Source organism: Macrotis lagotis, chromosome 1, assembly GCF_037893015.1.
Source record: "Macrotis lagotis isolate mMagLag1 chromosome 1, bilby.v1.9.chrom.fasta, whole genome shotgun sequence".
Lineage (NCBI taxonomy): Eukaryota > Metazoa > Chordata > Mammalia > Peramelemorphia > Peramelidae > Macrotis > Macrotis lagotis.
The window spans coordinates 706,992,558-707,019,433 of NC_133658.1; the positions used below are offsets into that span (position 1 = coordinate 706,992,558).

Here is a 26,876-nt window from a genome sequence, read left to right on the forward strand (position 1 = left end):
AATAACAAAAAAATAAGAGAAAATGATTTTAAAATTCAATTACATTTGAATAAAACTACAAAATGCATATCTTGGTGTCACTAACAAAATATACTCAAGGATTATATAAATATAAAATATTTATACATTTCATTATATATATATTATATATAAATAACATTTGATAATATGCTTTCTATGCAGGACTAAAAATTGGAGGACTACTCATTGTTCATGGTAAGGCAACAATATAACAAAAATGATACTATATAAATTAATTTACAGATTTAGTTCTATAACATTGTAACTTCCAAGATGTCACTTTATAAAATAATACAAATAAGATAATTAATTTGAAAGAACAAAAGATCTAATTTAAAGTCAAATAAAGAAAAAAAAAGCAGGAATTAATGGGCATTAACTTTAAGACTTCTAAGTATACAATAAAGCAATAATAATCAAAATTATTTGGAAGTTGTCAAAATAAAGTAGTGGATGACTAAACAAGAATGAGAATTCATCAAAATCAATAACCTTATTTTTGATAAAGTCAGTAATATGAACTAATTAAGGAAGGACAATCTCTTAAGAATTACTGGTGGGGGGCAGCTAGATGGCAATGGAGCCCTGGAGTCAGGAGTACCTGAGTTCAAATACAATCTCAGACACTTAATAATTACCTAGCTGTGTGGTCTTTGGGAAGCCACTTCACCCCATCTGCTTTGCAAAAACCTAAAAAAAAAAAAAAATTACTGGGGAAACTAGAAAACAATTTTGCAGAAAACAGGATTAACTCAGTAATTTATACTCTATTTTTTAGGGGGGGGGTTTTTGCAAGGCAAATGGGGTGAAGTGGCTTGCCCAAGGCCACACAGCTAGGTAATTATTAAGTGTCTGAGGTCAGATTTGAATACAGGTACTCCTAACTCCAGGGCCGGTGCTCTATCCACTGTACCACCTAGCTGCCCCTTCTCTTTCATATATTATAATTCTTTTGGCCATTACCCAATTGATGGGCATTTCCTCAACTTTCAATCCTTTGCCAACACAAAAAGAACTCCTATAAATATTTTTGTACATGTGGGTCTTTTTCCTAAAGGGAGAATTCTTTTCTTTTTTTCTTAATTAATTAATTTATTTTCCCAATAATATTCATTTTAGATTTCAACTTCATTTTCATAGTTTTCTTCTTCCCATTCTTCCCTCCCCCCCACTCTAAGACAGCAAGTAATTCCAGTTCCAAAACAATTACAAATCGTTCTCCAGAATGTTTAGCTCTGTTCACAGCTCCATCAACATTAGTATTCCAGGTTTCTACATTCCCTTCAACATTTATCATTTCCTAAAGAAAGAATTCTTAAAAAGCAAAAAACTGACAATATAATAAAAGAAATTGCAGTAAATTTAAGCTACATAAAATTTTTAAAATTTTTCACAGAGATAAAAGCAAATGGAGCAATGATAAGAAAGGAAAGCAATAACAGAAAAAATTTCAAACAACTAATATCAGAATATCACAAAAAAAGGGGGGAAAGATCCACATGTACAAAAATTTTCATGGAAACTCTTTTTGGGGTGGCATAGAATTGAAGAAAGAGGGTATGGAAATCAATTGAGAAATGACTAAACAAGTTATGGCATATGAATGGAATGGAATATTATTGTTTAATAAGAAATGGTGAGAAACCAGATTTCAGAAAAAGTTTGGAAACACATTAACTGATGCTGAGTGAAGTGAGCAGAGAATCAAACATTGTACCCTGTAACAGTAACAATTTATGATGATCAACTCTTCTCAGCAATAGAGTAATCCAAGACAATTTCAAATTTTGCTCTCCACATCCAGAGAAAGAACTATGGAATCTGAATGTAGACAAAGCATACTGTTTTTCTCTTTTTTTTTTTGCAATTTTTTCCCCTTTTAATCTGTAATTTCTTTCATAACATAATTAATATGGAAATATGCTTTGCATGATTGTAATCTATAACAAATTGCTTACTTACAGTTTAAAAATTTACATTTAAAAATTTCTTTTATGTTCTTTCTTTCTCAAAGTCCCCCACCTCCACCTTAATTCTAATTCCTCTTTCACGACATGACCAATAGGAAAATTGCTGGATGGGAGTGACTATACACACCCTTTTGTGTACTGTTTTGGGGAGGGGGTAGAGAAGGGAAGGTGGTAGAAAAATGTGCAACTCAAAAACTTGCAAAAAGATAAATGTGATTAAAAAAAAGAAAATAAGTGGAATGTATTACATACTTTAAAAATAAATTCAAGTGATGAAAAGCAAATTGGTATCTCATATAATTGTCTTTTTGCTTTCTGTTGTATAGAAAGGTGCTAATTTTGGTATTTAAGTTCAGAATAAAAAATTTTAAATAAAAAAAGGATTGTTAAAAATTGTCTTTACATGCAATTGGGGAAAATGAAATATTATTCATTTTTTAAAATATCAAAAATGCTGATGATAACAATTGGATGTCCAATGGAATGGCACGAATGAACTGACACTAGAAATTCAGCTGAACAACTTATCAGAGGTGCTGTAAAGAATGGAATGGCTGTGTGAGGAACTCCTGAAGAAAGAAATGTCTTTTAGACCCTTCAATACTTAAGAATTGTGTTTGCTACAATAAATTCCTATACATAAACCTTTGTGCTCTAAGTTTGAGCCCATTGTAGCCATGGACACGATGTGTATTTGTGAATGTGCTCAGACTTATGGGGGGGGGGCGAGTGGAATATTTTTCAGGATCATCTTAGCAAATACTTTTAAATTCTAATCGTGTCTAACAGCTAATTTCTAATGGAAAGTACAGCAGTAAAGGCTCAGGAATTGTAACATTAAGAGTGTAGTTCGAGAGGATTATCCTTAAAACACAAGGTAACAGCTACCTGCTAGGAAACAAATCCATTAGTTTAACTGTATGTGGAGGGAGCAACCCAGAGAGGGTGCTACACAACTTTTTAACATTAAGGCCCCCTATCTTTTTGTAGCTTCTTGTGGTAAGGTTCATATGGTGAGATGCTAATCTTAAATCTAATTCTACCAAACTTCCTCCTTTCCTTCTTTTGTAATAGTAAAAACAAAGGGACAGTGATAAGAAATGAGTACTGTCAGGATATATAGGTATAGATGCAGAGTTGAAGCTCATGAAATGTCAGCGTAATCCCTGTAGATATTATTATCGAAAAAAGTAGATGATATAGCTAACCAAGAGGAAGACCAAAAAGAGTAAAGAGCTGAGAACTGTACTTTAGGGAATGCCAATATTCAGAGACAAAAGGTGGACTGTTTTGTTAAATTCAATTAATTTCCCTTTCATTTTAGAGCTGCCCTTCCTCCTTCATTTCCCCCCAAATTTTTCATGTCTGTTAGCTATCTCCTGTGTTCTCATATGCTAGCATGCATTATGACTTCACATTTCTTATCCTATTCCATTGTAAATTCCCTGAGGGAATTCTCTAGGGGCAGCTAAGTACACGAGGAGCACTGGACTTGGAGTGAGGAGGATGGGAATTTGAATACAGCTTCAGACACTTGCCACTTATTAGCTGTGTGATCTTGGGCAAGTCACTGAATCCTCATTTTCTCTCCCCCAGGGCCATCTCCATCTCAGATGGCTCTGGAGGAGGAAGTGAGGCTGGTGACTCAGCACAGCACCCACTCACTCACAGCTAATTCATATGCTTCTCACGGCATCACCTCCCTAACATTGTGGTCTTCTTCAAGAAGGAAGATGACAAAACCTCATCGTCTTTGTTTTGAGGGGTGTGCAGAGCTAGGGGATATAATATTTGCATAGATCAGTATGTACATGAAAATCAATAAAAAGCTTCTCCATTTTTATGTACATACATATGTATGTAGAATATATGAATGTGATAGCTAATTATCTAAATCGATATCTATCAGTATCTATATAATCAGTTCCTTGCACATGAGTCCTTAATAAATAACTTCTTAAATTTAATTGAATTACAGAAACAGATAATGCCTTATTTCCTTTACTAGACCATCTGTGGAGGTGTTTGGGTTTGTTTGGGGTTTGGGCGTTTGTTTTGGGGGTTGCATCTTTGTACCTTCTTCAGATTCAGAGTACAGTCTTGCAGTGCTATCAGATGCTAAAGTTTATAGAAGAAATTCTCATGCCGTTTTACTTGGGTCTTTTGGTCTTTATCTTCCCCATTTATAGTGAAGGTTCTGCCAATAGAGACAGAAAATCATAATTCTCAGTCTTCTCTGGTTGGACATTTTCGGAGAAGAAAATATGTTTCCTTGCAACCGTGAAGAGTGGGATACAATTTTTATTCCTTAAGATGTCCCTAGAGCCATTAAATAAACTCTGTTCTAAATTCCTTTACTCCATGATGGGGCATTCCACACTATCACCCAACTTCTGTTGACCACTGAAAGCTTCCCAGAAGCGAATTAAAAGTAATGAGAGCATGATTCCCAAGCGTGGGTCGGTCAGGTTCACTTGCTTTGCTTGGCCACAGCAGCGTGATAGTGGGTGAGTCATTCTTGCCATGGCATTCCCCTCCAGTTAGGAGTTGGGTTACTTTCTCACCTCCCCCTACCGTGGAAAGAATAGACTGAAGTTTGGAGGGGTACAAGGGACACCCACGAGAAAAGGATCAAGGGGCTAGAGAGGCTCTAAAAAGATTTAGTTCTCTTTGATTCCCTCATCATAGTCCCCATGCCAGGTACCATTACTTTGTTTTTATTTATTGTAAACCTATTTTTCCAAACCAGCAAACCCATAAGAGACTAGGCAAGGAATGGAAGGGAAAGGGAAGGAAAGGGAAGGGAAGGAAAGGGAAAGGGAAGAGAAGGAAAGGGAAGGGAAGGGGAAGGGGAAGGGAAAGGGAAAGAGAAAGGGGGAAGGGGAAGGGGAAGGGGAAGGGAAAGGGAAAGGGAAAGGGAAAGGGAAAGGGAAAGGGAAGGGGAAGGGGAAGGGGAAGGGAAGGGAAGGGAAGGGAAGGGGAGGGAGGGGAGGGGACGGGAGGGGAGGGGACGGGAGGGGAGGGGAGGAAAAGACTAAGAAAAAGGAAAAGCCCAAGAAAATGCAAAGGCAGCCTGCTGAAACAAGCTCTTTGGCCAACATTGCTCATCCCTCCGAGGGAACACATTCTCCGCCTCCCTCAAGCTCAGGTAGGTCCCTCCATTCGCAACTTTCACGATCCCCTAGTAGGCAGCCCGAGCTCCCGCTGTCTTCCCTCACTCCCACCCTTCCCCCCTCCTCCCGTAGAGGAGAAGAAGCTGATTGGCCCAAGGTGGGTGGGGGTGGGGCCAAAGCTCAGAGGAAAAAGCTAAAGGAGCTGGGGGGTGGGGTGGGGTGGGGAGGGGGTACTAGAGGTGGTGGGTGTTGTAGCTTCTTGGTGTCGGCGCCCGGTGAGTTGCTCCAGCAAGTGAGGATGGGGATGCGCCTGGCGACCCCATCAGGGGGCCACCCTCCCGCCTGCTGGCTGTTTTTCCTGATCTGGTGCTCAGCAGATCGGGTGTCCCCTGGCTTCACAGGTAACCCTGAACATCTCTCTCGGAACTTCACGGCGCCTGAACTGGGAAATGTAGAGCTGCCAGGGGCTGCAGCCTCTCAGCTTATCTGGTAGCTCTGCGGGGTGGGATGGAGAGGGGTATTGGAGCTAGATGGGGCAGGATTTGTAGCATTTCTTTTCTTTTTCGAGGACCTAGTCCCCCGGAGAAGTTTGAGGCAAGAGGAAGCCTGTGCGTTGATTAAAAATGTTTGCCCTTGTGGGTAGAGAAGGAGGACACAGGTGGGTGCGGAGAGGAACCCCGGTGCGGTTTCGGGGTGGGGCGGGCGCAGAAGTGAAGTCCTTGGTTTCTCTTACCTATTGTTATAGCCTCTCTAGTATCTGTTTTTTTCCTTCCCTAGGGCAGTCTTGCTACCGTTTCTGCCCTGCTTGCTCCCGATGTGGCCAGGTCTTTTTCGTTTGCGCAAAGCATATTGAGGCTGTTGGTCTTAGCAGGTTTGCCTCCTAGGTGAGACATCCCCCCAACTCTAAAGACTTCCATTCAGGGCCCCTGTCGGCGCCCTTCAGTGCTGCCCAAAGAGCTCAATGGCGACTCTTTCCTGATAGGACTTCACAGAAAGTCCCCAGAAAGTCCCAAGACTCTACTTGGAGGAAAGCGCTGGGCTGCCAAACTTGAAATTTTAGCAACATGGCTGATAATTTTGGCTTCTCCATCTAGAGGAGGGGTGCTTGTACATCTTTGGTGGGGGAAGCCCGGCTCAGAGTCTGATTTAAAGATATTGTGAACTGCTGCACTTCTTGGCAATTGGAAAGTAATGACTACTGGACAGATCACCTCCTAACCCTGCCCTTCCAATCTCAGCTATTCTATTTCGGCTTTTACTTTCTTTTTCTGAACCGGCAAAAGGTATATTAAGGATTCGATGACTTGATTCATCAGCTCTCCACTTCAGCTGTTTCCATAAGTTTATGGTAAAGGGAAAAGTTAGAATAAAATGAATTCTTAATGAGATTATAGATGCACTTTCTTATGACAAAACTAGAATTTGAGAATTGACTTTCACTTGACAGCAGTTTCAGCAGTCTTTTGGAGAAATCTGATGTGTGTGTGTGTGTGTGTGAGAGAGAGAGAGAGAGAGAGAGAGAGAGAGAGAGAGAGAGAGAGAGAGAGAGAGTGGTGTTTGTGTTTGTGTTTGTGTTTCAAGGACTGCCCTGAATGCCAGATAAGAAAGTTTAAACTTTACATAATAAAAAATAGGGAGTGACTAAAGATTTTTGAATTGTGGAGTGACTTGACTAAGTCTATCTATAAGGAGATTAGTAACTGATTATGAAAGGCTGAAGAAAATGATCAAAGATAACATCAATCAACATTTCAAATGGGGAAACCTGGGGCAACTAGGTGGCACAGTGAATCTGGAGAAGCTGAGTTCAAATATGACCTCAGACATTTAATAATTTAATAATTGCCTAGCTGTGTGTCTTTGGGCAAGTCACTTAACCCCATTGCCTTAAATAAACAAATTAAAAATTAAATATATATATATGTATATATATACATATACATATATACATATATATATATGGGAAACCAGGGTGTGATTGAGAAGATCGAGAAGGCATAATAAAGAGAAGCAGATTTGGAAAACAGAATAAACTCTTTTGAACATGTTAGGTTTGAATATGTTAGGTCAATAACATGGGTCTGGAAAGCAAAGAAACAGATAAGAGAATCACTTGTATGGAAATGAAACTACAACAGAGGAAGAAGAAAGAGGCAGAGACAGACACAGAGGCAAGAGAGTCAGACAGAGAGACACACACACACAGAGGGAGACAGAGACATAGAGAGAAGGATAACAGAGACAGACATACAAAGACAGAAGATAGACAGTCACACAGAGATAGACAACCCACAGAGATAGAGAGAGAGACAGACAGACACGGAGAGATAAAGGAAGAAGGGAGAAAAGCATCAGTACCTTGGGGTACGTCCATGCAAGGATCCAGCAAAGGAAATTGTGTCATTCCTGCTAATAGAAGGCATTCCCTAGACTCTATCTTAGGCCCTCCTCTCTTCTTATTCCTTACCATGTTATTTGGTGATCTCATTAGTTCCTATTGTTTCAGTTAGATCTCTAGACTCTTCTTTTTCCAGTTTTAAAATCTCTCCCAGCCTCCAGTCTTGCATTTCTAACTGCCCTTTAGCCATATCAAACTGGATCTCCTGTATACATTTTAAACACAGTATATCCAAAACTAAGTTTGCGCCCCAAACTCTTCCACCTTCGTAATTTTTAAATTACTGTTGAGGGCATTCCCATTCTCCCAGTCAACCAAGCTTACAACCTGGGTGTCATCCTCTATTCCTCACTCTTACCATTTTAATGCTTAAATGGTATTGCTTCTAACTTAGTAACACCCCTTTTCTGCACTTCTGTCTCTCTGCCTCTGTGTCTGTCTCTGCCTCTTTCTTCTCCCTCTGTTGTAGCTTCAACATTTCCATGCAAGTGATTCTCTTATCTGTCTCTTCACCTTAGGCCTGTACCATTGCTTTAGTCAGTTAGTTGGTTTCCATATCTCTAGTCTCTCTACTCAACTGTCAGACTGATCTTCCTAAACCACAGGTTTCACCAAGTCACTTCCTTTCCCACCCCCATTCAGCAAACTTCAATGCTTCCAAAACTCTCTAGAATGAAGTAAAAAAAATCTTCTATTTGGATTTCAAAACTGGTACCTTTCTACCATTTTTAACTTATTATCCCTTATTTCCATCCGCATGCTTTCCAATGGCACTGGCCTCCTTGCCTTTTCCCATGCTAGACACTCTCAGTATCTTTACATTCGCTTCGAGATGCCTCATAATTGGATGTGTAAGCATGTTGTTTTGCTTAAAATAAATTATCCCAAATTTCCAGATTCTGGAGAAAAATCTGTAAGTCCTTGAACAAATATTACTCCTTGATTTATCTTTTTTTTCTTCCCTCTTTTTAGAAAGTTAAGTAATTTGAAATGAGCTTATACTTCAAAATCTCTACTGTTAACCAATTCTACCACTTTCCACAATCCTACTTAAAGACTATTCTCCAGGTTAAGAAAGAATTCCTTCCATACTTCTGCCTCCTAGAATCCCTAACATTTTCAAAACACAGTTTAGATATCACTTCCTAGGAGACCAAAAGTAAAAGCATTTTATTAAGTATATACTATAGTAACAAGCACTATTCTAAATGCCTATCAAAGATTATCTCATTTGATCCTCACTATAATCTTAGAAATTAGGTGGTGTTATGCCCAATTTAGGAAACTGAGACAGAGGTTAAGTGACTTGCCAAGGGTCATACAGTGAGGAAGTATCTGAGACCAGACTGAATTTGGGTCTTCTAGGCCTCAAACCTAATGTTTATCTACTGTACCTCCAAGTGCCTCAATAGAGATCCAACCTCTAAGAAGCTTTCATGTCATGAAATCACTTTGCATATATTACTTATCTCTGTGAGTGTCTTATCACCTCCACCCAGGAGAATGTGGACTTCTTTGGGTAAGAGCTATATCACATTATTGTATTTTGAATATAGGAACCATTTAAGGAATGTTACCTACAAAAGGCTAGAAGATGAAAGTTCTGAGACTTGAGGCTGCCAGTGGATAAGTTTAACAAAGTAAACTGTTTCGTCTTTTAAAAGACTATTTTTCAAAGTAAAAATATTGTATATGTGCCATTAAAAAACATATTGAACTTCCTCAGTCTTTCCTCTCACCCCCATTGTGGTCTTCTTTTGCCACATACTTAAATATGCAATTCCCTGTGTAGAAATTCCTTCCACCAACACATATTGCAACCCTTCTCTAATTTATGGCCTTAGAATTGCCTGAGGCATTACATATATTCTCATTTGAGGTAGATACTGTGGGTTCACATTTTATAGATAAGAAGAGATTCAAAAAAGATGACTCCTGGCTTCCTAATGTCAGAAAAGGAATTTGAACACTGGACTACCTGACTTTCAGTCCAGGACTCCAGGTCATGCTGACTCTTGCCCCTAATTAGACTATTGATAATAAAATCAGGTTCAATGCTAAATATCTCCTATGGAAGTCAGCTAGTGGAGCCCTTCCCTACCTGTATATATATAACAAGGGAACTGTAGTCAGTGACACAAACAAGCACACTCTTCAGAATGCAAGTGTCTCTAATCAGTGAAGCCCATGGAATTCCAAAAGAGGTACAGAATAGCAGGGCAAGCTCTCAAGCTCTCAACATCATGATCATAAATGGATGTCTTTAAGGTGATTTGGTAAAGGTACTAAATTAGGTTACAGACTAAAACTTCTTTTTAAAAGAATTTTCCTGTAGACTAATCTCCAAAAGGAACTTTGGGAAACTCTTCAAAAAAAAAAAAAAAGATGCAATGTTTGTAGCTTAACCAGAGAATAAAATGCTGGGGTAGGGGGTTGGGGGCTGTAGGTCACTTTTCCTTAAGTGCTTAGTGTCTGGCACTTTGCTCAGTCCTAGGGATACAAAGAAAGGCAAAAGATAGTACCTGCTCTCATGAATCTCAAAACTTATTAGAAGAGATAACGTGAAAACAACACACACACACACACACACACACACACATATATATATATATATGAATATATCTGTATGTATATACATATATCTGTTGTATGTATGCATATATATGTATATATACATATATACATATATATGAAATCCATATGATAAATTAGAAATAATCCTTAGGGAAAAGGCCTTAGCATTAAGAGGGATATGGAAAAACTTCTGAGAAAGGGAAGAATTTTAGTTGGGACTTGTAGGAAACCAGGCAACTTCTAAAATAATATGGGGAATAAGAGAAAAGAGCTAGCATGAGTAAGATGACCTTGTGGATCCATAAACTGCAGATTGACAGGTATATAAAAGATAATCTACTCCAAGTCCCTTCCTTTACAGATAAGGAAAAAAAGGGACCTGAGATGAGGGCAGCAAATATTCATTTAACACCTGTGGAAGGTACCAGAGAGACAAAGCAAAAATGAAAATATTTTCAATTGGAAGCAATCTATTTTCTGCTGTGGGTTGGGGGTGGAAAGGGTAATGCATTGATTTCATAGTTAAATAAATATGATTTACTTTGAAGAAGGAGCAAGTACCAACAGTTGGTGGTCTCAAAAAGCTTCACAGGGGCAAAGTCAGCACAGACTTGAACTAAAGGTAGGCATTCTTAAAGATGAAGAGAAGGGAAGACCATTAGTTACAGATTCTGGAGAACATAGGGGTAGGAGATGTAATGGCAAATTCAAGAATCCTCTACATGTCTGACGACAGGAATGCAGTGCAGATGAAAAAGAATAAGAAATAGGGTTGGAAAGGTATATTAGAATGAAACTGAGAAAGACCCTGAATGTTGAGCAGGGAAGTTTGTATTTTCTCCTACAGTATATAAGGAGTGACTCAAGATGTGAGCAAAGTGCAATCACCAGACCTATGCCTATGGAAGATTATCCTGACAGTTCTGAGGTGGATAGATTGGGAGAGGAAAGAGGTTAGATGCTGAGAGAACAATATTAATGTATTATAGTAGTCCAGATATGATAAGGTTTAATCTTTTGGTGGTTATATTGAGTGGAGAGAAGAGGAAGATGTATATAAGCTCTCATGTAAAGAAATATTAAAAGAACTTGAATGAATTCAGGATGAGGGGAAATAATCAATAATGATTCTATGGTTGTAAAAGAGTGTTACTCTCACAAGAAATGAGGAAATTTGGAAGAGAGATGGGTTTAGGGAGAGAAATATGAGCAGTTCATCTTTAGAATATTGAATTTCTGTTGTCTAAGAGAAAGTTGGGGTCCTGCAGGTTTAGAATTCAGGAAAGTGATTAGGGTGGAGATGTAGAGGGTTATTTGCATAGGAATAATCATTGATCCATGGTAATGGGTTAAAAATCTCCAAGAGAGAATATAAAGAAGAGATCTCTCAGCGCAAAACCTTAGAGAACATTTAAATGTTAGAAAAAGAAGTTCAGAAAAAGAAAATTTCTATAAAGAAAATTAGAGTGGTGTCAGAGAAACCAAGATAAGACAGTGTATCCAGGAAGCAGGGGAAAATTAACAGTGTCAAAAACTGCAGAGAGATTTGTTTGAATAAGTGCAAAGAAAAAAACCTAGATTTATCAATTAAAAAATTGTTAGTTAACTTTGAGGGAGAAATTTCTATAGAAAGGTGGAAGTCAGAAGTTAGATGGCAAAGGATGGAGAAAGAATTGTCAGAATATGGATTACTGGTTGTTTGTTAATGAAAGAGTACAGAGATATAGGGAGTTGACTTAAGGTAGTGGCAATTTTTTTAAGAATGGGGAGGAAGAAAAAAGAAACTATACATTTATTATCTATTTAAAATAAATAGCCAGTTTTATATATATATTTATATTATATGTATATATAAGATTTACAGTTTCATATGTAATCAGCATTTCATTATTCTGTTATGAAAATACTTATTTTATTTCATAAATTGAAAATAAATACAACTTAAAAGAATGAGGGACACAGGTATGTTTTAAACCAGTAATAAGAGGAGATAAAGAATATAGATTAGGGCGGCTAGGTGGTACAGTGAATAGAGTACCAGCCCTGGAGTCAGGAGTACCTGAGTTCAAATCCAGTCTCAGACACTTCATAATTACCTAGCTGTGTGGCCTTGGGCAAGCACTTAACCCCATTGCCTTGCAAAAAAAAAACCTAAAAAAAAAAGAATATAGATTAAAAAGAGAAGAGGGAATTGATTGCAAAAGTTCCTGGAATAAGATAGAAGAGATAAGATTGACTGAATTTTTAAGTAGAGGACTTAGCTTTGAGTAGGAGGCTGGGGGGCCATCTTCACCTCAGAGACTCAGGCTAAGAGGAAGTATAGAAGGAATTTGAAGGATTCTTGAAACTCACAATTGAGGTTAACTCCCATCTGTTTGTATTGCTTGGGTCCAGATCTTTGATGGTCATCACCAGAAGTCCTATTTCTTATCAAAACAGACCATAGGATGAGATGGTTTTGGAAGAGGCAAAGAGAAGGTTGTCTTTTAACAGCATTCCCTTCACTATGATAAATATGATATTCATGTCATACCATCATATATATGATGACATGGTCCTCTTTAATAATGAAGAATACCTTACTAGTATGGTTAGGAGGTGAGGTCATCTTCTAAAAGAGAATGTGCCAAGGGTGACTCATATTGAGATCTCTCATGTCTATATTTATTTCTAAATGTCCCAGGTTTGGGGTCTTCAAGCTTTGACAATAGAGCATCTTGACAAATTGTACCCAGCAGATTGCCACACATTGTCTTTCTTTAAAAACACATAGTAAGGGGAGGCTGGGTTGCACAGTGGATAGAGCACCAGCCCTGGAGTCAGGAGTACCTGAGTTCAAATCTGGCCTCAGACACTTCATAATTACCTAGCTGTGTGGCCTTGGATAAGCCACTTAGCCTCATTGCCTTGCAAAACAAACAAACAAAAATAAAAACACAGAGTATCTTTATCAAGCATATAGAACTGAAATTATACATTTGATCATGTTGGGGATATTTTGGCTCACAAACTGCAAATTGATGTCTTTCAAAATGGTGACTCAATCAAGAAATTATTTAGCATTAAGGACCCTAGTTTGAAATGTTAAATATCAAATGTACATGTATACACCTGCAGAGAAGACAGGTGGAGAATGAATAAAACTAGGGTTCATAAGGCAAACATATCTAGGGAATATTTCAATAGAAATGAAGGTTACAATTTATAGTGAAAGTACCTCTAGGAAAATAGACAAAGCAATAGACTCCTTCCCCAGAGTTTTATTGAATCTTTTGATGAACTGCTAGTGCAATGCTTTCCTTTTAAGTCTTGTTTCCTCTGAATTCCTCATATTCATTGTTTCCTATGGTTCAATAATATCATTACATTAAAGTACTATAATTTTTTTTAGCTGTTCCCCAATCAGTGAACAATTTTTTACCCCTCTAAGTCTTTGCTACTGCAAAAAAGTACTGCTCTGAATATTTTATTATACCTAGGACTTTTCTTTCTGTTTTTTGATATCTTTGGGGTATGTGTCCAGAAAATGGTTTTTTTTTTAGTTAAAAGATATTAAACTTCAGCCAATTTTTTCATATATATAATACATTTTGTTTTCTAGAGTGATTGAACCAATTCAGAATTCTACCAGACATTTGTTAGGCTATAAGTCTTTCTGCAAGCTCTCCCAGTCAGGCAATTCTTACTAACTTGCATTGAATGTTGTTAGAACAAGAAAAGAAAATTTTTCTAAGCCTCTAAAATGGGAGAAATAGAGGGATTGTGGGGACAGAAATGTGATAAGGACAAATATCTTTTGAGCAAATCAGAAGAGAGGAGAGGAATAACACATAATATTGTCCTAAGTGTTTCAAAGTTAAAAGCACCATCAAAAGAGGAAGCCTCATTTCCCACTTCCAACCCTCTCAAATATTCTCTATCTACCTAATTACCAAATAGATGTCTATTTATTATCACCTTTTACTTTTTCCTGGCAGAGATGTTAGGTAGAATTGTTCTTTGTTCTAGCATAATTCTTAATTCATTGTCAGTCTTGATAACATTTTATTCTTTTCTACCCTAGACAAATTAAATAACTACAGAAAAGATCATTACAGAACACTTAGATATTTTCTTCAAGAACATTCTTTTTTTCCCCCATATCCAATTATAGTCGATTTATATCACATCCTCTTTTCAAGTTACCCTTCCTGGACACACAATCCTCATGAGCCAAAGCATCATGCAAAGCCAAATCATTTCATGAACCATGAACACACTCTGCCCAAGCACACTCCCTCCAATTGTAGCCAACCATTTGACTGATTCCTTTTCCAGATGGATGATTTTATTTTTTGATGAGTTACATTATTTTTCCAGTTGGTCATTTTTACTTTGAAAGGAGTTGATTTCTTCAGCCAATTTCTCGTAATTCTCTTATTGACTCTCAATTCTTTTTTTCCTTTCTTCTTTAATTTTTTTTTAGGTTTTTGTTTGTTTTTTTTTTTGCAAGGCAAATGGGGTTAAGTGGCTTGCCCAAGGCCACACACAGTTAGGTAATTTTTAAGTGCCTGAAGCCTGATTTGAACTCAGGTACTCCTGACTCCAGGCTGGTGCTCTATCCACTGCGCCACCTAGCCGCCGCTCTTCTTTAATTTTTAATAACCTTTTAATACTTTTTCAAGAGGTTTTGGATTTGAGATCAATTCATAAACTCCTTTGAGACTTCCCTTTTAATTAATTTGTCACTGCTTTCTTCTGAGATGACTTTTTTTAGTTCTATCTGAATAATAACTTTCTATAATTAATGCTCTTTTTGTTTTTTTGCTCATTTCGATAGTTGAGCTCTGTTTCTGGGGTACAGGGAGTATAGTCCCAAGTTTTATGCTGGGACCAGGATCTGGTCCCTGGCCTATTGTTTGCCAAGCAACCTAGGCATTTCCTATGCAAGAGGTGTGTTTCCTCCTTTATGCCCAGGTTTTGTCCTTGTAGTGATTTGTTCTCAACCTAATCCCGTCTGTTGCCTTGACTTTGTCTGGGAATGGGACCCTCTCTTCTGACCTACTATCTAGCCAAGCAAGGACTGGGCTGAGCCGTGGCCAAGAGTTTCCCGTTGATTTTTCCATTCTCCTGTTTATGCTGCACTATATACTTCCTCTTTACTCCCAAAGAGTCAGACCTTTACTAAAGATTCTCCATAATATCTTGAGTTGAGAACTTGTTTTGCTCTTTTTTTTTTTTTTGGTGGGATCTGTAGCTTTAAGATCTGTATAGAGGCTTCATTTAAAGTTGTTTAGGGAGAAACTCAAGAAGCATGTTAGCTTGAGCTGCGATCTTGCTCTATCCCAGGAGTCCAACAGTATTCTTTTTTTTTAATTATATATTTTATTTGTTTTCCAATTATATATAGTAGTAGTTTCTATCAATAATTTTTTACAAGGTTTTGAATTTTACAATTTTCCCTCTCCCTCCCTTCCCTCCCCACTCCCCAACAGAAAGCAATCTGATATAGGCTTTACATTCCAAAGAGCATTCTTAATTGATTGTGGAAGGGAGGGAGATACCTATGAGGATCTCTTGTAGATTGTATTTTGCTAAGTTTTTAGTCTGGGAATACTAGATTGGAGTTGGGAGGACCTGAGTTCAAATTCGACCTCAGATACTTAATAGTTTCTTAGCTGTGTGACCTTGGACATTTTACCAGGAGCCTCAGTTTCCTTAATTTTAAAATGAGGTATTCGTACTCAGTGATTTGTGAAGTTCTTTCCAGCTATGAATCTAGGATTATATGAAATGTCATGGACTGCATTTATTCCAAGAATTTGCTATTTATTTGAAATGACTCTATTTGTTTTGAATTGAAGTTTTAAAAAAATTAGACTTAAAAGCCAAAAACTAATTTTTGGTAAATTCTTTGTGTAACTGAGAGATTCTAACTGGATAACCTTGCTTAATTCAAAGATTTACAAAGTTGTAGATTGCAAACACATTGGATCTTTAATCAGAATTTGTTCAGAATACTTGCTTTTTACTCCCTTAATAATAAGCAATTTGCATAAGTCTCATGTCCTGTCCCATGTGAGGTATGTGAATGTAATGAGGTTGTTTCATAAGCCTCATGTGAAATCATTCTTATTTCTGATTTTCCTGAAGGAAGGATAGTTTATCTCAAGTCTTCTTCAGCTCTCCTCAAAGTATAAAGTGCCAAATTGATACAAAACTCCATGCTCAATGCATGATCTTACACACTGGATCAATTCAATATTGATGTGGTTCTTACCTATTCAGAGACTAATTCTGAGATCCAGTGAATTCTTTCTCCTGCAGATTTCAGTGAAAGGAAAAGATCCAAAATGAAGAAGACTGGGGACGATTGTTGTTTTTCAGTCATGTCCGATTCTTCATGATCCTATTTCTAGACAAAGATACTAGGGTGCTTTGCCATTTTCTTCTCCAGATCATTTTACAGATGATGACCTGAAGCAAATAGGGTTAAGTGACTTGCCCAGGGTCACGTAGTATCTGAGACTGGATTTGAATTTATGATTACAAAGCCAGTGCTCTTATTCACTAATCACCTAGCTACCCCTAAAAATGGGTGGGGAGGTTGAATTCCATAGAACTCTCTGGAAATAAAGACAATAAAAGGATTTAAAAACTGGAAAATATAAGGGCTAGACTAGATAGGGATAAGTTTATGAGTGGAGGTAGCCTTGGAGTTTTCTTATATAAGGACTAGGTAAATACCATTTGATTGAAACCCTACTTTCCAAGGTCACAGGATAGTAGATAGTGGAGAACCATTTCCCCAGGAATTCACCTTCCCAAAGTTGTATGACTTTCAGACAGGAGACCTGAGTTTGAATTCTGGTTTTTACCACTTATATAACTTGTATAATATCAAATCACTAAACTTCTCTGGGCTTCATCTGCAAAAGGAAGAAATTGATTTAGATGATTTCTGATGTTCTTACCAACTCTAAATCAGTGATCCTAGGAATAAGAAAATCAAACAATAGGTATACCTAGAACTGAGGTATCTAGGATAGCTTCCTTTTAAATGTGGAATAGTGAGGGATGGTGGATTCGTATGGATAAGATGTTAAGAGAAATTATAGATAATGCCACTATGACAAGCAAACAAAATAAGTATGCACCTATCAGAGTCATTCAGAAGATCTAGTAGAGTAACCCCGGACAGGATACCAAGAAGATAAGAGGGAATAAAAACTGGGGTAGAGGTACCCCTGACAAGATAGTGGTGGGGAAAAGAAATAGTGATATGTACAAAGTTGCTGCCCCAATCATTCAGAAGGACAGTCTTGTAGCAAATCCTTATTCATGTATTTATAGACATAAAAATAACTGGCTTTATTTTTTTCTTGATTTTTTTTAACTGAACAGTAATAGTTCCTTTTGTCCATTGAAATTTTCAGCATTTAAATAGCAAGTCACTAGTTTCTATCAAAACTCCTGCTTTACTTACAGTCAGAGAAGAAATTGTACGTAAATGAAACCATTCCCAGTGAAGTATGTATTATATGGAAAGTCCCTTATAGAACTGAAAATTTACTAGTTCTTCTTCTGGAATTTTTTCATCTTAAACCTTTGGTCATTTAAATTTATTTAATATATTTTAGTATTATTTATGTTTTCATGATTGTACCATAACTGATTCTCTAGATTCCTTTGCCAAATAATGATGATTATATGGACAAGTCACTTTATTCCTTGGGTCTACAGATTCCTCATTGGTCAAGTGAGGGGGTTCAACTAGATAACCTCTAAGAGTCCTTATAACTCTAAATTTATGATTCTAATGATAGTAAGTAAGCATTTAATAAGTAACTAGTACATGCCAGGCTCTATACTATAAGAGTTGGGCACACAAAGAAATGTTTTAAAAAAGTGTCGACTTTCAGGGAACTGACAGTCTAAGTCAGTGTTGAATTTTTTTTTCTCTTTCATTCCAGTGCTGAATATTTTGTGCCAAATCTGGTCCAAAATACAAATTTCACAAGGGATCAATTATAGTTTCAGTTTATGTTAATTTCTTCCTAACTATCTGTAAACATACCTAAAACAACTAAATAGCAAATAAAACAACATATTTTTTCAATATAACATGCTCCCACACCGAAAGATCCAATGGGGAGAAAACATGCAAACAGCCGTGTATGAGCAAGCTATCTAAAAGATGAATTGGAAATAATCAGCAAAGGGAATGTACTATAATTAAGAGATATTAAACAAAGCTTCTAGTAGCATGTGGGATTTTAACTAGGATCTGAAGGAAGCCATGGAATTTGAGGCAGAGTTGAGGGAGTGCATTGCAGGCATGGGGGCTAACTAATAAAAAATATCCAGTCAGAAATACAGTCATCACTTTGGTCATTTTTCAGCTGTGTCTGACTCTTCATGACCCTTTTTGAGTTTTCTTGACACAGATACTATAGTAGTTTGCCATTTCCTTCTCCAGTTCATTTTACAGATGAGAAACCTGAGGCAAATAGGGTTAAATGTGAGACCCAGGGGTCTCACACCTAGTAAGTGTCTGCAGCCAGATTTGGGTTTAGGAAGATGAGTCTTCCAGACTTGATCTGCTGCATTCACCTATTTGCCCTATTAGGTACCACGGCTAAGATTTTGAAATTAGGTCTAATAGATCCAAATCTACAATTCTTGTCTCTATGCCTCACTCTTATTTCATACATACTTATTCCACACTACCTCTTAACATTCTTCCACATAAGAATCAGAGTTTTAATTCCAGATGGCCTAAGAATATCATAGATCAACCAGCAAGCATTTATTTAGCACTTAATATATATTTGGCACTCTTCTAAGTGCTATGGATACAAATTCTAGTAGAAATTACCCTTACCCTCAAGGAACTGTCAATTTATTATTAGAAGACAATACATAAAAGGAAACTGAAATGGCAATTTAGGAGTGCTGAAGTTATCTTAGGGAATGTGGAATGGTAAAGAAAGTTGAATGCAGCAAGATATGGCCAGCAGAGTTTTGAAAGGAATAATACAATCAGAAGGAAGATGGAGGATACTTCCCATATTAAATTTCAGTGCAAGTGTAAGCTTCCATAATGAGGAGGTTTCTGGGGATATGATAAGGAAAAAAAGTCTTCTAGAATGCTCCCTGGAAAGCAAGAGATCAAAGCTGAGCCCTAAGGAAATGTGATAGCCAAGGGGCTCCTAGCTCATCTCATGGGAATATAGTTCTGTTCTAGTATAAGGATACTTTCTATTGTAATGTAGCACTATAGAGACTATTGAGCTTAGGCACTTTCTGTAAAGGAAGGATTAGGGTATGTATCATTAAAATTTTTGAGGAGTTTTTCTTAATTTTTTTTTCACCTAGATAATAGCCCATTTACCATCCAGCATGAAAGCACTGGAAAATGCCTTAAAACTGCAAGTGGTTGGGTCGTAGCAATGGACTGCAAGAAGACCAATGATTTGCAGTGGAAGTGGGTATCACAGCATCGTCTCTTCCATGTGGAATCCCGGATGTGCCTTGGAATAGATATTACCAAACCTAAAGATTCCTTGAAAATGTTCAGCTGTGACTCAAATGCTATATTATGGTGGAAATGTGAGTATGGTTCTTTGTACAGTGCTTCCCAGTACAAACTGACTTTGAAGGATGGACAAGTGACAGCAGATGTAAATTCGGTTGATATTTGGAAGAAAGGAGATTCAGATGAATTCCTTTGTGACCAACCTTATCATGGTGAGCATCTGATAATAACTTATTTTGGCTAATATACACTTTTTCGTGTTTTAAAACTTTTAATCTATTTAATGGAGGGCTACTATTGTATATTGTTGTTCGGTTGTTTTTCAGTCATGACCAGCTCTTCAAGACTCCACTTGGGGATGGGGGAGAGTGATTCCCATATGAGGGACAACTGATAAAAAAAAATGCTCAAAGTCAGGAATACAAGTGTCATTTTGGATGTTGTTCAGTTATGTCTGACTCTTTTGTGATCCCTTTTGCAATTTTCTTAGCAAAGCAGTTTGCCATTTCCTTTCCAGCTCCAGATGAGGAAAGTGAAGTAAACAGGGTTAAGTGACTTGCCCGGGGTCACTCAGCAACTAGTGTCTGAAATTGGATTTGAACTTAGGTTTGTGGTGTTCCTGACAACAGACTCTACTGTGCCTCCTAACTGCCCATTGTTATAGTAATATTCCAAAGGGGGGAAAAAAGGAGGAGGTAAAAAAGACCTTCAACAAAATATTTTAAAAGTACAGACAAAAGTTCAGAAGGGATCAGTGAAAAGCAGGTCATTGTTGGTCCTACTGAGTTAATTTAATTTTGATTTAAAGACACAAGCTATACATAATATATAGCTTCATATGTAATTCATATTTTTCTGTTGGTTACATCTGTACATAATCATGTATATCAACTTCAAAACTGATTATCTCCACTTTGTCTTGCATATATCATGTCTCTGCCATTAGACTGTGAGCTTCTTGAGGGCAGACTTTCTTTTGCCTTTCTTTGTATCCCAGCATTTATCTCAGTATTTAGAACAGAACAGGCTTTTCTTAAATACTTATTGATTCTGGGCGGCTAGGTGGAGCAGTGGATAGAGCACCGGCCCTGGAGTCAGGAGTACCTGGGTTCAAATCTGGTCTCAGACACTTAATAATTACCTAGCTGTGTGGCCTTGGGCAAGCCACTTAACCCCATTTGCCTTGCAAAAAAAAAAAAAAAAAAACTACTTATTGATTCACTATTGCCTGAATTTTTCAAAAAACGGGGAGGAAAAAACAGAGTTCATACTATAAGACTAGTGTCTAATTAATACAAATGTCTTGGAAAAAAGCTAAATGTATTTCTATATTGAAACAAAATATGAAGTTTTGATTTCTTATTTATTCAATTGTTTTTAAAGTGTATTGTAGTAACTCTGAGATAATCATAACTAAGGGGGATCTCTATTACCAGCTAATTCTTAACTACTTCCCCCTTTCCCATCTAAAAATGTTTTTAAAGAAAGTTTTTTTTTTCATAATATTAACAAACTTGATTTGGCCTCAGAACCCTTGACAGGTTTTTCCCACTTAATTATGAACTATAAGCTTATTAAATTCATGAAATGAAAGAAAAATGCCAAATTAATATTAAACTCAAAACTGTTTACACTCTGGGATGTATATACTTTAGGAAAATAATGATTGTCTCTTTTGAAACTGTAAGTACATGTTTTTATACTTGTATGTTTATTATTTCATTGTTTTTAAATATATTCATAATCTGTATATTTTTCTGATTTCCTTATACAATTCTCTTTTCTTTCCATATTCCTTTACATTCCTACATTTTTTATTTTCTGGCACACTTTTTGCTTGCCATTCTTCATTTATTGGACATTACATTGGATATTACAAATAAAGCAACTATTTAACATTTTCTATAAATAAGCCCTTTTTTGGTCATCTTCTTTCTAATAGTAAGATCATTTGCTCAGAGGGGATAGTCTTCAGTTTTATAACTATTACTTTAAATTCCCAGGATGTTTGAGCTGAAAGGGAAATCAGTAATGCTCTGTTCTAACACATTTACTTTACAGATGAGCAACTGCCCAGAGGGTCAGAGTGATTGCTCAAGATTATACGGTGAATGGAAGTTGGGATTTAAACCTTCTGATTTCAAGACTAGTGCTTATCCTATTTTAAAGCATTTACCAGATATTTCCAGGGAGTTCCTCAAAAAAAATTATATCTTCTAAAAGCTCAATTGAAGATGTAATGAAATATAGTTTCCTTATAATCCTGCCAACTACTAGTTCTTGTAGTTCTTAATTATTTTTATCAGTTTGACAGATAGACATAATTCAAAAGATGTTTTAATGAACATTTCTCCTAGAGAATGATTAATTTTTCAAATAGTCATTTGCAATATGTTTTTCCTCTGAAAATTTTTATGCCCTTTAAAGAGTTGTCTATTGGAGGATGAATATTACTTTCACAAATTGTTATCAGTTCCTTATAATATTATAAATGTCAGTTTTCAACAAGTTTTTAAATCTGTTCCTCTTGATATTTTTGGCTCTTTTCCCATATTTTACTCATTTATATCCCTAGCATGCTTCCCCTCATATAATAAGATGTTCATAAATATGTTACCTGCCTGTCAAATACATTTTAAGTAATATACATAATTCCAAAAAGAAGATCATTGGTATTTTAATTGGTATTGCACTGAATCCACACATTTAATTTGGGAGATATTGTTGTTTTGTTTTTACCATGCTAGGCTGACCTATTCTGAACGAAGCACTATCTCTCTAACTATAGAGTTTCTTACTTTTTTTTACATCAAAAACATTTAAAAGTTACCTTTAAGTAGGTCTGATGCTTGCCCTGGCAAGTCAGTGCCCAAATATTTTGTATGTACTTTATCATAAATGATATTTATGATTCTATTCCTTTGAATTTTTATGACTTTTTAGCAGTATATAAAAATGTAGATGGATTTTTATGTATTTTTCCTTAAATACCCCACTTTACTAAAGCCAGCTGTTGCTTCAATATTTTGTTTGCCCCCCTCCATCCACTCTAATAAGCTCTCCCTTATCAAAAGATTCTATGTCTTGTATGTCTCTCTCTTTTTTTTTTTTAGATTTTTTGCAGGGCAAATGGGTTTAAGTGGCTTGCCCAAGGCCACACAGCTAGGTAACTATTAAGTATCTGAGACCAGATTTGAACTCAGGTACTCCTGACTCCAGGGCTAGTGCTCTATCCACTGCACCACCTAGCCACCCCACCTCTCATTATTTGTATATTATCTTTCCTATTAGAAGGAGGAATTTTTTACCATTTTTTGAATCCTCAAGTTTAGCATACTGCCTGGCTCATCATAAACACTTAATAAATGCACATTGACTGATTAACAGTCACATCACATGCAAATAAATTTGTTAACCTTTTTTTTAGTTTGGTGTTTTTTTTTTTGGCAAGGCAATGGAGGTAAGTGACTTGCCAAAGGTCACACAGCTAGGCAATAAGTATTTGAGGTCAAATTTGGGGGGGGAGGGTTGCAAGGCAAATGGGGTTAAGTGGCTTGCCCAAGGCCACACAGCTAGTTAATTATTAAGTGTCTGAGACCAGATTTGAACCCAGGTACTCCTGACTCTAGGGACGGTGCTTTTATCCACTGCACCACCTAGCCACCCTGAGGTCAAATTTGAACTAAGGTCCTCTTGACTCCAGGGCTGTGCTCCATCCACTGCATCACCTAGCTGTCCCCTTCTTTCTTCTTTATAGATATTTATTCTTTCTTTCTCATGCTCCATTGTTATAGCATTCTTTCTAAAACTAGGTCAAATAAGAATGATGACCATTATTGAAACATTTTGAATTAATGAGGCCTGGGGGAAAGGGGGATAGATGAAGAATAACTCAGGATTCTAGCTCTTTGTTTTAAGAATATACTTTGTCATATTAAAGGGGAAAAATCCTTCTCCCTGTATTTTTCAATGTTTTACAAAAAAATAAATGGAAAGTTTACTTTTTCAAAAATCTATTCTGCATACAATCATATATTTTATTATTTATTTTCCCAATTATGAATCATCACTGTATTCCTTGCATAAGTTCTTTTTAGTCATGTGAAATAATTTTGTAGTCTTGTGCTATCTACTCTTTACTATTATTTATCTTAACAATTTTGCCTCTGTATTTATTAATGCCTCTGCTTACGTCCTACCCAATTGCATCATCATGGCATGATACAGAACCTGGAATCTCAGAAGCTAGGCCACAAAACTGTCAGTTCTGGCAAGACCTACCACAGTGGACAAACTTTGAGTCTAAGCCCAAGTATTGTAACTGTCTAAGAATCAGCCTAAGTTAAAGAACAGAGAATTCCTTTCCTAGATTGTTAGTCACCAGGTGGTGAATTTTTATCCTCAGCTACTCATGAGACCATTTACTAAGACTTAGGAAAACTATAACCTGCATCTAGAACACTGACCACATGGTGAAAGAAATGCCAAACCTTTTGAACCATGATTCATTGGTGATACTGGCTTGCTCTGGAAATTTTTTCTTTTTATCTCCATCTCCCAGTAATGGTTTCTTTCTCTGCAAAGAAATCCAATTTCTCATTATCCAGGAAACCATAGTTGCTTCTGAGAAAAAAAATCATACTTCCCTAATTGTGTTAAATAGTCTTTGTCAGTTTTCCCCTTCCTCTTTGGGAGAGAATAATTTTCTCTTCATTTACCTTCCTCTTTATTACATTTGGCAACCATTTGTCTCTTAGTATTTGAAGAAAGTGCTGTAAAATCCTTAATCTAATTTGGAAATAGAAAAGTGTTACAGCCTCCTAATTATAACAATACCAAATATTGAATAAGATTTGTATCATATTTATTTAGACAAAATTCATTATTATTCCCCATTAGAGGGCTGCATTTTGCCCTTATTCTTCCATTTCTTCCCCCTTTATTTCTGTTTTCCTTCTATTTTTCTCTCCAGATTTTACTTAGACTATAATGTGTTGAGACTGCAAGATTTTGAGTAGACTCCTTAATAGAATTTAACCAAAGTTTATCATCATTTGCTTTGGTGAATAGTAAAGTTAGGAAACAAAAAAACCTAAATTCAGAGTAGAAACAAAGAAAAATACTAGAAACCTAAGTTAAGAGAAGCAAGGGAATCAGCACATACCCCATTTGAGGGCCTGGTTATCTATGAATAGAAGATAAAACTAGAACTCTTTCAATAAAGAAATCTGACAGTGTGAATAGAGCACCAGCCTTGGAGTCAGGAGGACCCAAGTTCAAATCCAGTCTCAGATACTTAATAATTACTTAGCTATGTGACCTTGGACAAGTCTTGCAAGAAATCTGGCATTTTATTTTTCCCTTTTCTTCAGGGAAGCACAAAAAACACTTGTAACAGAGTATAATATAAATGGATTATACGTTTTCTCTACTATATAACATATACCATAAAATATTTTATTTTCAATATGTATTCACTGAGATATTTAACAGTGATCTTGTCTCTATCATTTTTCTCTAACAGCATGTCATTATGACATTATGTTCATTGGCTTTGGAGTGAGAGATCATGAATTCATATCCCAACTCTTCTCTTTATGAGTTTTGTAATCTTGAATCAATTGTTTCATTTCCCTTCAACTTGGTTGCCTCAACTCTAAAATGAAGAGGTTGAATTAGGGGCCCTCAGATGTGACTTCAAGCTCAGAGTCTATGGTCCTATGAACCTGTTTTCTGCTTTTCTCAAGACACATTATAATTATTTAAATTCTGAGTGGGTCTCTAGGATATAGGGAAACACTTTGCTATGTTGGTAATGCAAGGAAGATATAATGTAGTAAAAGGTGGCTATTAATATGGATAGACCCAATTATGGCATTTGTGGCTAGAAACACAAGAAAGGTAAGCATCTAGGTCAACCATTCAGATTGACTTTATAAAATTACACCCTGTGGATGGAAACAAAGGTTGCAGATGGAACTCCTTGTTCATTTGCTTCTTCTAACAAGTTGAATATCCGTCTAACTACTGAAATAGCTGATTTGCTCTGTTGACCCTAAAGTTATTATTTTAAGGTTCCTTTCAGCACAAGCTGGTGTATTCAGAGGAGAGCAGTCCCCTTGAGAGTTGATTGTCTAGCTACAGGAAACACAGGGGACTTAAGAAGTCCAGAAACAACAAGATGCAAATGGAAAAATAATTCTGTTAAACAGTTAGCAATTTAGCAGGGTTTTAGTTATGGTTGATCATCTAATTTAACATTCTTCAATAAAGTGCCTGGAATGCCTCAGTTGTGCTCCCCTTCCAACTTCATTCTGTGAATCCAAACTGTAGGATACCAAGAAAGTAGTAGACATGTTCCAGTGACACTACACCCTTTGCTCAAATAGGCTTTTTTTGTAACCTGGTAAGCAAGGGTTGGGATTAGGTTGATCACTTAGGTTGTTCTAATTCTCAAATTCTTTGTTTCTGTGAAACTTCAGCAATTGTGTTCAAAATGGGAAGAACTGCAGTAATGGGTTATTAGTTTCTCACTCTGATAATCAGTTGGATAGTATCTATTCACCCAATAGCAGCGTTTCTGTGTTCATTACTCCATTATAGTCAATGCTCCATTTTATTATAGGAAAACAGCACTTAACTCTACAGAGATTCAGACTAGCTACAGTACAGGTTGATGAGCTTTGTGTTACATAAAAAAAAAGATTGTCAATAAAGTCCTGTGGACAATCCCTGCTTTGTGTGGGTTTGTATCTGCACATGTCCTGCTCAAACACATTTGATATTGCCCAGACACAGTAACTTTGTGCTTCTTTGTGCAGTGTCCAAGAGTATGAATGACAATCAAAATTGTACAGTATGTGTCTTATGCTTGTCTTTTGAAATTGTGAGAAAAATGTTTTTATGCTCCTTTTGAGAAGTCTTTAATTACCTGGTAATAGCTTTTATGACTTTCTAATGGACTGTGAAATTCTCTGACTTGAAGTGATTTCTTCCTTCTTAGGAGATATGAGAGTGTAAAGATAAGAGCTATTGAATCCTCTCTTGCTTTTTAAAAGTGTTTTTTGTTGATGGAAGTATTATTATTGTCATTATCTTATCACCTGTCCTAATAGTATAATCTTGAGCAAGTCAATGTATCTCTCTCAAACTTGTTTCCTCCTTTGTAAAATAGAAATAATGGCCTTCTTTCTACCTGCCTAAGAGGCCTGTTATGATTTTCCCCTTTTAGAATCTTAAAACACTATGTCTTTAAAGTATATATGGATAGAATAAATGTGTGT

The 26,876-nt window shown here is 36.6% G+C and overlaps 1 protein-coding gene across 2 annotated transcripts in view; it reads left to right on the top strand.

The window, feature by feature from the left end:
* The first annotated feature begins 5,338 nt into the window (after positions 1-5,338).
* LY75 (lymphocyte antigen 75) overlaps positions 5,339-26,876 on the top strand; it is a 198,705-nt gene continuing 177,167 nt past the window's right edge. Inside the window, exons 1-2 of one of the 2 annotated variants that reach the window (XM_074215876.1) lie at positions 5,339-5,505; positions 19,434-19,805. In XM_074215876.1, coding sequence (XP_074071977.1) covers positions 5,403-5,505; positions 19,434-19,805 — 475 coding nt within the window. In that variant the 5' untranslated portion in view covers positions 5,339-5,402. The remainder of the gene's footprint in view (positions 5,506-19,433; positions 19,806-26,876) is intronic. The other variant, XM_074215878.1, reaches the window with a different exon arrangement.